This window comes from Microcebus murinus, chromosome 7, assembly GCF_040939455.1.
Source record: "Microcebus murinus isolate Inina chromosome 7, M.murinus_Inina_mat1.0, whole genome shotgun sequence".
In the NCBI taxonomy this organism is placed as follows: Eukaryota; Metazoa; Chordata; class Mammalia; order Primates; family Cheirogaleidae; genus Microcebus; species Microcebus murinus.
This window is the reverse complement of record NC_134110.1, coordinates 58,563,316-58,577,577: the sequence shown is the minus strand read 5'-3', so window position 1 is coordinate 58,577,577 and position 14,262 is coordinate 58,563,316. Positions and strand designations below refer to the sequence as shown.

At 42.7% G+C, this 14,262-nt stretch overlaps 1 protein-coding gene across 1 annotated transcript in view; it reads right to left on the bottom strand.

The window, feature by feature from the left end:
* The window catches only part of DPYS (dihydropyrimidinase), a 72,325-nt gene extending 61,432 nt beyond the window's left edge, over window positions 1-10,893 (bottom strand). The window contains exon 1 of the mRNA XM_012784262.3: window positions 10,542-10,893. Coding sequence (XP_012639716.1) covers window positions 10,542-10,805 — 264 coding nt within the window. The 5' untranslated portion in view covers window positions 10,806-10,893. The remainder of the gene's footprint in view (window positions 1-10,541) is intronic.
* Between the last annotated feature and the right edge of the window lie 3,369 nt (window positions 10,894-14,262).

Genomic DNA, 14,262 nt, shown 5'->3' with positions numbered 1-14,262 from the left:
CTCTCCCTATTCCCTGCTGAGGCCATCTCTCACCTTGGCCATTGTAACAGTCTTGGCTGGTCTTCCTCTCCCACCCCTTCCAGCACAAACCCCTCATTGCAATCAGAGGGATATTTCCAAAGCACAAAGAAACTCCAAAGATGAAAACTAATGCTTCTCACTGCCTCTGCAATAAAATTTAAAATCACAAGGTAGTTAATATGCTCTGTTTTTGTTTTTTGGTTTTTTTTTTTTAGAAGAGACAGGGTCTCACTCTGTTGCCCAGGCTGGAGTGCAGTGGCCTGAACATAGCTCACTATAACTTCAAATTCCTGGGCTCAATCGATCCTCCCACTTTAGCCTCCCAAGTAGCTGGTATGACTGGCCCGCACCACTATGACTGGCTAATTTTTCTTATTTTTTGTAGAGACAGGGTGTCGCTATGTTGCTGGGCTAAACTCCTGGCCTCAAGTGATCCTCCTGCCTCGGCTGATCAAACTGCTGCAACTAAAGGTGTGAGCCACAGAGCCCAGCCACTGAGATGCTATTAACTGTTATATTCAAACAATGTGGGTGAAGAAAACAAACCTAGATGAGGAGGGATGAGGAGGAGGGATGAGGAGGCACAGAGGGTTTCGGGCAGGGACCCAGGAGGCTCATCGGTTCCTGGGCACAAAGCTCAGATTCAACATTTATTAGCCGTGGTAATCTGAGTCATTTCTTAATCTCTCTATGGCTTCGATTCCTCACCTGCAAGGTGAGGACAATCATTGCACCTAAACCATAGGCTTGTTAGGAGACACTAAACAGAGGCGATACACAGAGTTTGACCCATAAGTGCCTTATAAGCTTCAACACCACTATTTGGGGATTTAGAATTTTTCCACCTTTCCTGCATCATCTCATCTCATCATCAAAAAGGTGACTGTCACAACATTGGAGGGGGCAGGGCCACCAGCCTCTCTCCCAAGTCCCCAGTGCCCTCCCCTCCCACACAGCCTCCTAGATACACCGGGTGCTCCTACGTCTTCCCTGGCATACCAGCTCTATTCTACCTCCTTCTTCTCGCTTAATTCAATAGATTTTTGTGTTTCCTTAAGTCACTTGGCCTCACTCCAAATCTTTTTACTCTTGAAAATTTCACTTTTTGTACAGGATCCTGTACATTGTTTCTACCTTTAAATAGCACTGCCTTATCCCTGGCAAAACAATACATATTTGCCTTTCTTAAGGCATGTCTATTGGTGAGATGACAACACTAGAAAAATTCCTTGTGCTCTGTATTTTTATTTGAATGCAGATTAATCTTCTTTCCTTCATTCTTCTTAAAGTGTCTTCCCAATATGACACAGACATCCCTTGAGGATGAAGAGCATTTTTCAAATAGAATGTGCTGTTAATTAAAGGGTTAGAAGAAAAATACGTTTCTAGTGTCTACTGAACTAGAAAATCAAGCTTAACGAACTATTCTTTCTGTTCTTTCCCCATTAAAAGTCTACCTCGCGCAGGATGTGGAGAAACTAGGTACACTGATGGTAGGAATGTAAAACGGTGCAGCTACTTTGGAAAACAGTTTGAACTTCCTCTGAAAGTTAAAAGCAGAGTTACCATATGACCCAACAATTCCATTCCTAGGAGAAATGAAAACATGTCCACACAAAAACTAGTACACAAATATGCAGAGCAGCATTATCCATAGTAGCCAAAAAGTAGAAACAACACAAATGACCATCGCCTGATGGATGGATAAACAAAGTGTGTTATATTCATACAATGGGATCATCACATATCATATGACTCCATTTGTATGAAGTCTAAAGGATGGGAATGCTGGACAAGGGGCGATTGACAGCCCAGGCTGGACGGGGCAAGGATGTCATGAGATTGTATCACACTACTCAGAATGGCGCACAATTTGAAACTCATGACTTGTTTGTTTCTGGAATTTCCCATTTAATATTTTCAGACCACGGTAACAGAAGCTGTGGAAAAGGAAACCCTGGATAAGGAGAGACTACTGCATCCAAAAGCATTTTATTCCTTCTTATGGTGCCACCAGTTTTTCATTTCTAAGCTGGAAGGAGTGACTTTGCTTCTTCGCTAACATCTATCACAGGACCTGCTCCGTCAAAGTAAAAGAAAAAGAAACCCAATAGTATGTTTGAGCCTTAGGGAGAAAAGCTCTTGGCTGAATTTCCAGCTCTCTCAGAGTCATGAAGACCTATGAAAGCTAACTTCATGGGCCCGGTTTATGTCCCAATTCCAGAAGCACCTTCAGCTTTGTGCCTCCCCAATGTCAAAATACCAGTTGTACCATCCTCCATCCTACTGTGCAAAACAGAAACTTAAGAGTCACCTTGACACCTACCTCTTTTCTTCCCTGAATCCCCAAATCCAATCCGTCAACAACCTCCTACCTGGTCCAGGAGTCTCTCTCCCCCTTCCTGCGTCTTCACCTCCCCTGCCTGGTGCCACCTTTCTCCAAATGTCAGACATGGGAGGGAAAGGAAAACAAAAGCAGAAAGGAAGAGGGCCATAAAGAGGGTGTTAGTGAGTAGCTACCATTGTGTGCTGCTGGAGTCCACCCCCCAGGAACCCGAGGAGGGACACTGTAAATACAACACCAAGGTGGAGGTACACTGTGTACACCTGCCCAGGCTACTTGCCACTTCCAATCTTTCATTGACTTCCCTTTGCTCTTAACATGAAGAAAAGACAATTGTTACACAACCCACAGGCCCTTGCATGCTCTGAATTTTAGCTTTCTCCCAGCTTTGTGCTGAGTCCCCACTCCCAGCTCACTCGGCCCCTCCAGTGGTACTGCCCCTTCCTGTCTTAGGAAACCTCTGTCCCTTCCCACCTCAGAGAGAGACATCACTCATGTTCTTCCCTCCCCTAACCCCTTCTGTACCTAGTCCAACAATCCTTAATTCTGGTGCATGCTAGAATCATCTAGAAAACTTTTACAACATCTGCCAGAGATTCTGATTTAACTGATGTTGTTTCATTTATGTATGCCCTGTGGCCATTACAGTGCCTGGCGCATAAGTACACTCTAGATGTTTGAAGGAGAAAGAAAGGAAGGGACCAGTGAATTTTCCCCAAAAGTAATGAGATAGAATAATTATGATGTTTCACTTTTCCAATAGCAAACTGGAAAAGCCGTGTAAGTTGCATGTTAGTGTGAAATGCCATGTCCCCAAAATATTGCTAGCCTTGGCCAGCAATAGAAGGTTTCCTGCATCCTTCTATCAAAATGATATGGAATTGTAAACACTGAGCACATCTGAAGGCTGAATACTCAGTTTCGTCCAAAGCCCAGTGTTAACTAGGACTTTTAACAAATAAAATTATAGTCTATTTCTGTACTACACCTCAAAGAATTTTCTTGATTTTTAAAAAAGGATTACATTTTGTTTTACTTTATGTTAATTTTTAAGGTGTTTGCTCTTATGTGTGAACAACAGATCCTTAAGGCTCAGGAACTCATTCATGACAATCACTATAACATGCAATTTCCATGTTAGATGCTATGAAACATAACAGAAAAATTGAAGTGTTCTCCCTCAACTTGTTGCTTGACATGTGAGAAGAGAGCACAAAGGTGTTCAGATGTAGATGCTGGGCAGATGCCAAAGCTCACTTATCAGCCTCGTAACCCGCTCAGAAATACAGCCTGGTGATGCAAGCCATTGCGGCTAGCACCTTAGCAAAAGGCAAAATGCTAACTCAGAAATAGTTCATCAAAGTGAAATCTACAAGGCCAAAAGTCTGTTGTATATTAATATAATTTATTATTAAAGCTGATATATCTCTAGGCTGTTTGCCATTAAGAATAAACACTGTGGTTTTCATCTCTATAACCCCTGCACAATGCCTGGAACTTAGTGGGTTTCTAAGAAATATTTTTTGACTAAATTGATGGAACCTAACAACCAAAGTGAAAAATCCTTAGTTCATGATTGATCAATATTAGATGGCAGTTAATGGTCCAGAAGATGCCACTGTAGCATAAATATTATTTTGAGCTGAAGACATTTGAGAAAAGGGTTCTTTCTTTCTCTTTCCCTCTCTCACTTTCTCTCTCTCCTTCTTTTCTTTCTTTTTTCTGAAATCCTAAATCTGCCATAAAGCAGAGCCTCCCAAAAGAGCTCAGTTGTCATAAATACCCTCTCCAGGAATTTCAGTCAGGAAAGATTGACTCATCACCACAGACTAGAAGCCTGCCCCACACCTAAATAGACATTGTCACAAGGACCATCATATGTCCCATCCGTTCTCTTAAAGACCCATTTATCTTTCCTAAAAGTCATTTGTTTTCCTGTAAGTGCACTTTCTCCCCCTAACCTTGTCCTATTAAGACATTTGTTTTCTTGTAAGTGCCTACCCCCTGTTCTGTTCCCCCGATTGGCTCGATATTATAAGACCAAGCGAGTTCTTTCTCCCAATTGGCAGTATGAGTCATCCACAGCCTCTCCCCTGGTTGCATAATTTTGTCTATGAACACAAGCAATAGAATCATTTAACAACAACAACAGCAAAAAAGATGGTATATAAACCCCTCCTTGAATCACATTTTTCTGTGAATTTTCACATAAGTATGTGAAATTTTAAAAATCTGTCTTTTCTTTTGTGAATCTCTCTTTTGTCAGTTTAATTTGTGGGCCCCCAATCACAACCAAAAACATTAGAGGAAAAGATTTTCCTCCCTGACAGCTGCATCATGCAAACCATGACCTCTAGACTACTTCTGTCAAACACTGAAAACACTCAGCCCAGACAAATGAGGGAGAAAACAAGCTGTGGAAGTGAAAAGCATGGATTACTTGCATATGAAAACTGAAAGAAGGCAAGTCCTAAAATCTGTTAAGTTCATTGAAAGGATTCCTAGCACACAACACCCTCAATAGGGCCAAAGCCTTAACATCAAATTAATTGTCGAGGTGTTTTTTTTTTTCTTCCTCTGATTAGTTCAAAGGTTAACTGTGCAATTATTAAGTGGCAGTCAAGAAAACCATAGAATTACAAATCCTTAGTGCTGGAATGTGCGAACTACTAATACAACATGAACTTTCAATGCTCAGCCTCACCAGCTCTTAAACAAATGATCTTTTAAAAACATTAAGAAGTTCTATGTTTTTCCTATTCAATTGACAGATTTTTTAAAGTCATTATCTACCATTGGCCAGGATATAGTGAAATGGGAATTATAATGAAAGCATAAATTGAAGAGCCCTTAGAATATAAGTAACAAACTCCTATAAGATGTGTCTAATACTCGTTGGCCCAGGAATTTCACTCTAAGCGACGATTTCTGGGGCAGTCGTCAAGAATATGAACCATGATTTACATACAAGGATGTCTGTCACAGCATTGCTGTTTACTAGCAAAAACCTAGGAGCCACCAAAATGTTTATCACCTAGAAGATGAGAATGGAGCCATTCACAGTTTGGGAAACAGGAAAAATGGCCGGTGCTCAGGTAGGAGGATACATTTGGTTTGGAACACACTGAAGTGCTTCTGGGACATCCAGGTTGTGATATCTGAAGATAGGCAGAAATGCAGGTTTGGTGCTTAAGAGAGACAGAGGCTAGAGAGAGAGATCTGAGACTCAGCCTCTAGAGAATAAGGGGGCCACAAAATCTCACTTTCCAATGATATTTAACGGCCTGGGGAAATGGTTAATGAACAACGCCGACTCCAAACAGTATGCCCAATTTGGTGGAAGAAAAAAATGTTTACATGCTCCCCCCCAAAAAAGAAAAATCTGGAAGGATAAGTAACCAAAATTATAGATGATTTTGGTTAAAATTATAGATGATTTCAATATTATTTTTCATTACAATCTTCTGTATTTTTCTTTCTTAAAAAGTAGTTTATTAGTTTAATGTATAGGGAACAACTATAATGCTCCAGCACTTTCTTAAGGGCTGAATGATAAGTACATATTGTTTTTATAAGTTTTAAAAATATTTTTTCAGTTATTCAATCTAACCAATGTCTCATTTCAAAGATAAGAAAATGTTGACACTCCCCTATGGTCGCGGTGGCTCATGCCTGTAATCCTATCATTCTGGGAGACCCAGGCAGGAGGATCCCTTGAGCTCAGGAGTTCAAGACCAGCCTGAGCAAGAGTGGGACCCCATCTCTACTAAAAATTAGAAAGAAATTTGGCCAGGCAACTAAAAATATAAAGAAAATTAGCTGGCTGTAGTGGTGCAGGCCTGTAGTCCCAGCTACTTGGGAGGCTGAGGCAGGAGGATCACTTGAGCAAAGGAGGTTGTTGTGAGCTACGCTGACACCACAGCACTCCACCAGGCAACAGAGCAAGATTCTGTCTCAAAAAAAAAATAAAAAAGAAAGAAAGAAAATGTTGACACTCCCAAGAGAGGAAGTGAGTTGCCAGAAGAGGTCACGCAGTCAGCCGCGCAGTCAGCCCACACAGCTCCACCCAGCCTGGAGCCCTGGCAAGCAACAGAAAAAGGGATTTGCTTTGCAGTCAAGGTTTCTGAAGCAGAGCTCTTCCACAAGTTGAGGGAGCTCTATAAATACAACCACAAATGTGTGCTTAATCACACGTCTTATGCTGCCTTGTAAGTAACTGCCTTGATGGCATTTTACCAAAAAGTTTCAAAGCAAAGTATAATTTATTTTCTCAATAATTTCGAGAACTTTTTGTCCTTTACAAAAAAGACAAAGAAAAGAGAAAAGAAAAGCATATTGCATGGTTTCCCAATTTTTAAAAAGATGATTCTTCTGCCAGCTACTAACACTACCAGGTTCTTAAAGAGAGTCCACCCATTCCACCTTGCATACCTATCTGAATATAAATATATGTGTTTGAAAACTTGCAGAACTCTCATAATTCATTCTCTTATCACAGCATGTAGCAAAAGCAAAGTCATAATTCCTTTAAGTGTGTTGAATTCACAATATCCGTTGAATAAAAAAATCCCATTGTCTTTCCTCATGGATACTGAATTACTGGAAGACCACTGTACATCTAGTATAGGCCAACAAAATGATATATGATTTCTTTAAAGCAGAGCATTATTTCCATTAGTTACATCAGAGAGTTTTTACCTGTAATTAAGAAAATCAATTATAGGCTTATAACCAATCTCTGACATGAATTAGATTTACAAAATATATGACCTTTAGTTGACTTGTATTTCATTTGTTGAATTGGGTCTCATCTGATCTAGTGATCAATAAATAGAATACTACAAACAGTATACCTTCTATTTGTCAGATATTATAAATGGTCAGCCTGGTGGATGCAGAAAGCAAACATCTATCGTTCTAACCTCTCGGGGCCCATCTCCTGAAAGCGCCATATACCTTTTCTACTTTATGGCTTTCTATACTTAAGGTACCTATTTCTGTCCCCTTAGAGATGATGTGGCTATAAATGCAAGAATGCCTTACCAACCTAATAGCTCCAGTGTGTATTTATTTTGATAACTTTAACTGCCTCTAGCTTTGGGTAGGTGGAGAGGTAGTATATTTTCTAAAGATGATGTCTGCTCTATTTTTTAGGAAAGTCACCACACATTAACGTGCAACTTATATGGCTCTCTCATCCAATCTTGCCACCCTCACAAATCTGAACATTAGATGTTTTTTCAAAGGAATAGAGCCTGGTGGGTAAGAGCTTTAGTGAAGCGGTCAGGCAGTACTGAATTTGAAGAGTCACTTGGTCAGTCACTAACAGAACGAGGCGTGCGACCGTATGCAGGTAACTTAGGTTTCAATTTCCTCAGTTGTAAAAAGTAGATAATGGCACCTGGGATTGCTGGAAGATAATGTACAACTTAGCACAGTACCTGGTATGTAACAAGTGCTTGATAAAATCAATGTTACTTAATAGTATTAATACGAAGATGTTTTTTAAGTTTAACATATACAACCAGCTTGTATAAAAGGCTTGTCCCTGGCTCCCCAAAACAAAGACCCACCAATGTTGCCTGAGAATTACTGCGAAGACTAGGAAAGTAGACAAAATAACTCCTTAAGGCCCTTCTTCCAGAACTCAGGCTAATGTGTTAATGTTCATGTGTATCTGTTTACCCATCTGGTTCCCTTTATGAAGCCTTATCTGTTTCTGAGGGTGGGAGTGGTTAGCTCCTGGGATCCAACCAACCCATTTTGAAGTAGGCTTTTGCAACTCAGCCTCTGTGTGAGTACTGTTTAATATTCAACAGGAATTTGGTATTTGCTAATCCTTTGACCTTAATAGCTCTGACCATATCATTTTCTGCTTACGATCCTAAGCTCCTGAAGAACATGTTTTTATTTAATGTTCTGAAAACTTTTAAGTATAGAAATGCTTAGACAATCAGCTGGTGGATAAGTCCTTTCAGGTGTTGATAATATCCTATAATATGATACAAGGATCTGCCTTTTCAGAAATTGTAAATCTCTCTATGATAGAAAATCACAGAATGGCGAAGGAACAGATAGAAGACTAGAAACCACCTCCCAGGACCTTGGGGCATGCACAGACCCTCTTAGAGGGAATGCTCCTCCCCACAGCATTTCAACACCCTCTTCTTTGCTGCTTTATGGGAATCCTGGTTGGAGACAGATAAGTGAAAGCTACTGCCCAGCTGTGAGAAAGAGAATGATGCCAGCGGGCTTGGCAAATTATGGTCAGAAAGAGTAGCCTCCCACCTTGCAAATGGGGGTTTTCAATGGAATGCCTCGCCACCAGCAAAGCACTTTCTTCACGAGGAGTCTGTCATAACAGAAAGTTCTTGCACTATAACTAAAAACAGCAGGTTACAAATTTTTTATTATTTTTTTATCTTTTGGGGTCAACTGTTTGGATACAAAATTTTATATACAGGTATGCACACATGCACACATACACACGTGCATAAGACCATCTCAATTATGTGAAGTAAAGCAGATTAAAAAGCATAAAAACAATACACCAAAACACTGGCTGTCATTGAGAGGGAGAATATTGGTAATGTTTTTCCTCTTTCTACTTTCCTATTATTTTTTCAATTTTCCATAATCCTGTATTGTTTTGATAGGTGAAAAAATTATTCAAAATGTAAAAGTTCATTATAATTCAGCACATTTCACTTTTTTAGCAAAAGGGAAAAATAAATATTCAAAACAAAGTTTGCCAGTTTCCAAAGCAGATAATGATCTGTCCCACAAAAGACTTTATTGACCCTATAATAAAGGTGGATAATTAGTAACCAGGAAGCAGCTTTCCACATGTTGATGTGAGCAACCTGCCCCTGCTCCTTCTCTCTGGATCAGATCTGCCTGCCTGTCTTTTTTCGATCAGAGAGGATTGGGGAACTTGGAGGGTGGGAAGTATAAGGAGAGCGACATGGTTAGAAATCAGTAAGTAAAGGAAGTGACCATCACCAAAACTGCTTTAGTTTTAGGCTATACACCTGGACTAAATAGCCTGAATTGTTTCACATATCAAGGCGTGTTCCTCTGGAAAATCTCACACATGTCCCTGAGTGAAGATCCTGGGCCTTAAGGCTATCAGTACATCTTCACTTTGGAAGGAGCCATTTCCCTCAAGACAGCCCAAATGCAAGACTCAAGGAGGATGTGGGTTTGGTGTTAGCCCAAGTGCTGAGAGCAGAATTTTAACTTTATGTTCCTCTAAAGCCGTCCTGTTATTCCCCTGATCTTGTTTTCAGGAGCTTTGGGGAAATATTTAAGGTTCTTTTCACTGACTTGAACTTCTAGACCTTTGTATCCAGAGAAATCCAAGCCCACCTCACCTGGGGATGGGAGATCCCGCTGTCATCCTGCAACATCAGTAAAGCTACAGGTACTCAAGCAGCAAGAATCAGGGTCATATTTGATGTCCCCGGGACAAGTGGGTCACAGCAGAGATGGGGCTACATTGCCCTGGTGTGAGTGTGAGTGTTCTGGAATATCTTCCCTGTGAAACCCTGGTCAGGGCTGTATTTTTTTCTACTAAGGACAGGCGCGGGAATGCAGTGGGCTTCCCACCCACCCAGACACATTAACCTCTACACTGCTGACTGTGAGTCCAGGTAGTAACTAACAGGTGAATGGATTTTTCGTTTGGTTTTGGTTCAGGGAGGATGGAGAGAAATGGCCGGGAGTGCCACCTTTAAGAAAGGATTCTATAGGCCAGTTGCCAAGGCTGGCGGGAAGATTGCTTGAGGCCAAGAGTTGGAGATTAGCCTGGACAACATGTGGAGACCCCATTTCCAAAAAAAATTAAAAATTAAATTGGCTGGGCATTAAGTGCCTGTAGTCCTAGCTTCTCAGGAGGCTGAGGTAGGAGGATCTCTTGATCTCTTGAGCCCAAAAGTTCGAGGCTAGGATAAGTTTTGATCATAGCACTGCACTCCAGCCTGGGCGACGGAGCTGTGCCTCTGTCAAAAAAAAAAAAAAAAAAAAATTCTATGGAAAATAAATATTTGTGGATTTACACAGAACATCAGCGAAAACTGGCGGGCGGGGGCGGAGATAAGGGACCTAGAGAACCGAGGTGGGGAATAAACCGTCCCGGCGGCTGGAGGGGCGCGGGGCGGGGCGCGGCGGCGGGTACCTGGGTGCCCTGGTGGAAGTCGTCGACGGAGCGCGAGCCCATGAAGGGGAACTGCATGTGCGTGTGCGTGTCGATGCCGCCGGGCAGGACCAGCTTGCCGGCGGCGTCCAGCACCCGCAGCCCGGCGGGCGCGTCCCCGGGCGGCAGCAGGTCGCGCCCCAGCGCCCGCACCACGCCGCCCTCCACCAGCACGTCGGCCACCTGCGAGAAGTCGTCGTTGACCACGCAGCCCCCGCGGATGAGAAGCCGCGACGGCGCAGCCATGGCGAGGGTCCCCGGGGTGGCCCTCCTGCCGGCGCCCTGGCAGTCCCCAGGCTCCGGCTCCTCCGGAAACCGGGGCCCGCGGCCCGGCCGGGTTTAAGAGCCGCGGCGCGACGGGCTCCTCCCCGGGCGGGGCCGGGCGGGGCCCGGAGAGGGCGGCGCGCTCCCTGCTCCCTGCACGCTCGGACCCCAGAGGCCTGTCCCCGCCGTCTCGGTCCGCTCAGGGCTCCCAGTCATCGGAAGGGAAAGCTCTCGGAGTTTTTGATAGCGAGAGACCTGTGTTTTGCTGCGTAAGACGCTCTGGGGAAAGAAATCCCTTGCGGAGGGTGTTTGCACCGAAAGACAGACACGGGGGAGAGGGAGAGGGAGAAACGCTGTCACCAGCAGCAGCAGCAGCAAAAATGCCCAAAGCCACCCAAGCCAGAACCGAGCCACTTGATCTGGATCTACTTCTAAATATTTTTTAACTATACGAGGAGCAAATTAGCACACAGTCTCAGTAATTGGCAAACAGAGAGTGTGAAACTTCAGAGTGAAAATATGTAAGCTATTTGAAATGTTATCAACTGTCCTGCACGTTTTCATGGTGTAACACATGGCCGGCAAGTTTTTCTTGGACAGTTGCAGTCCTGTAACTCTAAAGATCTGGGTTCATACTCCCAGCTTTTCTACAAAACTAGCTTAGAGTCTCTGTCTCCAGTTAAATCTTTTATCCTCTTGGTTTCTTGGTGTTCTCATATACAAAACTGGGTAATAATTGCTCCCGTCTTCCAGATTTGCTTTGAGAAGCAAATGTGATGGATATGAATGCACCTTAATAACATGGGAAGTGCCATATGAATTTATTTTAAAAATGCTAGCTTTGTAAGGACTTTCAGAATTGTAAGGAGAGAGGGCTAGGCAAGGAAGATATTAATAAATATTTCCATCCTCAAGGAGCATGGAGCCAACGGTGACACATGTTTCAATATATAAAACAGAAAACTCTATCTTTGAGAGAGGATAAAGATAAGAATTTAGATGAAAGGGGCATTTATTTCTGGCTTGAAGAAAATTAGATATGGAAGATTCACAAAGAGTTATTTGAACCGGGATACAGAGGATATGAATATACAAAGGTGAGCGATGGGAAGAGGAAATGGTGTTCCGGGTAAAGGGAACAGGGTAGGGGAAGGCACAGGAGAGGCAGTAGCAAGTTTAGGGGTCTGAACTCCATGCAGTTAAGCTAGGAGGGGTAACAGAACCCTGGACCACCCTTTTATTTCCAGAGGAGGAGGAGAAAGTAGACAGAGGCCAGTCAGAGAGAAGGGAGATCCAAAGCTATGTGTGGAGGCCGGCAGGAATGCAGAATTTCAAGACAGGCAACGGGATGGAATCCTGCAGAGGCTTGGAGGGTCTGGTAGACATCTGCTGAGCAGGTATATATTCTCTTCCTTATTCTGGTAACACTTACTGGAGTTTCTTTGGTGGGAAATCCTCCACCTGCCTTCTCAGAACACTTGTCCTGAGTGGAACTGTTGGGACTTGAGCGCTCACCTAGCCTCTGCCGATCACAGCGGGGCATCCTCGTGGCCACAGTGATGGGTTCCGGGATGGACATGTGCCCCAAGCAGACAAATCCTGCCCACTTAGAACAGATCTCAGGACTTTTCTTAGGTTGAGCAAACAAGAGGCTTCTTGTTTCCTTCTGGACTTGAGTCCTGGGGTGTATAAACAAGAGGCTTCTTGTCCTGGATCTGGTTTGGTGGGAAAAAAAAACTTAAAAGAAACAGTAGAATAGTTTTTAAAAAATGAAAACAAAAACAAAGAGGTCCTGGGAGCTCTTTAGACAACACAGAGAAATAGCCCTTCTGTGAACAGAGAATACGACACAGATACTAGGCCCTCTGCCAGCACAGAGAACAGGAAGGAGAGATGGAGAAAGACTGAGTTCTCATGACACTGAACTCCTAAAGCCCCCCTTCTATACTTTCTACTTTTTGCTTAAGCTGATTTACTTTGGGTTTTCTGTTACTTGCAACAGTCAACTGACAGGCACTAGGAAGATAGTTTCTCTGGCTTTGAAGACTAGGTGGTCATATGTGACCTCCCAGATGGCATTTTCAATAGTGGAATGCAAGGCAATATTATTGCCAAATTTCCTCAAGCTTTAGATTACACAAACCTCAAAAGGCTTAAAAATTAAACAGCATCAATAATTTAAAGTTCCACAGATTTGGCTGTCAAGCCAGGAACAAGCAACCCAAGAAGGTTATGCAATTATTGTCAAGGGACCTTTGTGTGAAGGTGAAAGGGGTAATTATAAACATAATGAAACTTCTACAAGCTGTACAAGTGAGCTTTCCACCCTAGGAAAATAAGATTGGGTGTCAGTGCAGTTGTGCTATCCTTTCTGAAACTGTCCAGATTAATGATTTCCGAGGTTTCTTTATCTTAGACACTTTATATTACCAAATGCCCTGCAACACAACACAAAACAAACTTCCCACATTTAATTAACTCAAACTTTTATCAGAGAAGGGGGCTTGTAAAATGCCATTGAAGGGGGAGGAAATGGTTCATGGAGATTCACTGAGAGCAACAGAAGAGAGCAGAGGGGAAGTTAAGTTCAAGGCAGAAATGCTGGCTGGCCCTTTCCTGTCATCATTCCTGTCGGTTTAGTTCATGGCTGGACCCTGAAGCATTGCGCCAGTTCTTGGGCTCCTGGCTTGCTGGACCTGCGCAACAAAAAAAGATGACAGACGCCCAGCCAGTATTCGTGAAGAATTTATTGTAAATAAAGTTTAAGGGTGCAGTCTTGTATTATCCTGAATAGAGCTGGAGCCCATTCTACTAAGTGAAGCATTACAAGAATGGAAAAACAAGCACCACATGTACTCACCAGCAAATTGGTATTAACTGATCAGCACTTAGTGCACATATAGTAGTAATATTCATCGAGTGTCGGGCAGGTGGGAGGGGAGGAGGGGATGGGTATATTCACATCTAATGTGTGCAGTGTGCACCGTCTGGGGGATGGACATGCTTGAAGCTCTGAATTGGGTGGGGCAAAGGCAATATATGTAACCTAAGCATTTGTATGCCCATAATATGCTGAAATAAAAAAAAAAATTTAAAAAAGTTTAAAGGTGCAAAGCGAAAGTAAATTTCCTGAGGGGAAGCAGGTCCGTCTCCTCAAGTGAAGAAGATCCTGTCTACTTCTTTGTTTTTCTTTTTATGTGCTAGTAGTTAATGTTTAGGAAAAGGTTAGTTATAACTATTCTAACTATACGTCATGGTTTTGGAGAATGAATTCCTTTCTGTGACTTAAAGATTATATTTTATGTGCTGTGGGGAAAGTTGCATAACTGTTTATGTTATATTTTCCATTCTCTGACTGGTGGTCAGTGTCCTGTGGTCTAATTACCCCATTCTTTATGACTGAAATAACGGTCCTCCTCCCCCCCTTTTTTTTCCGGAA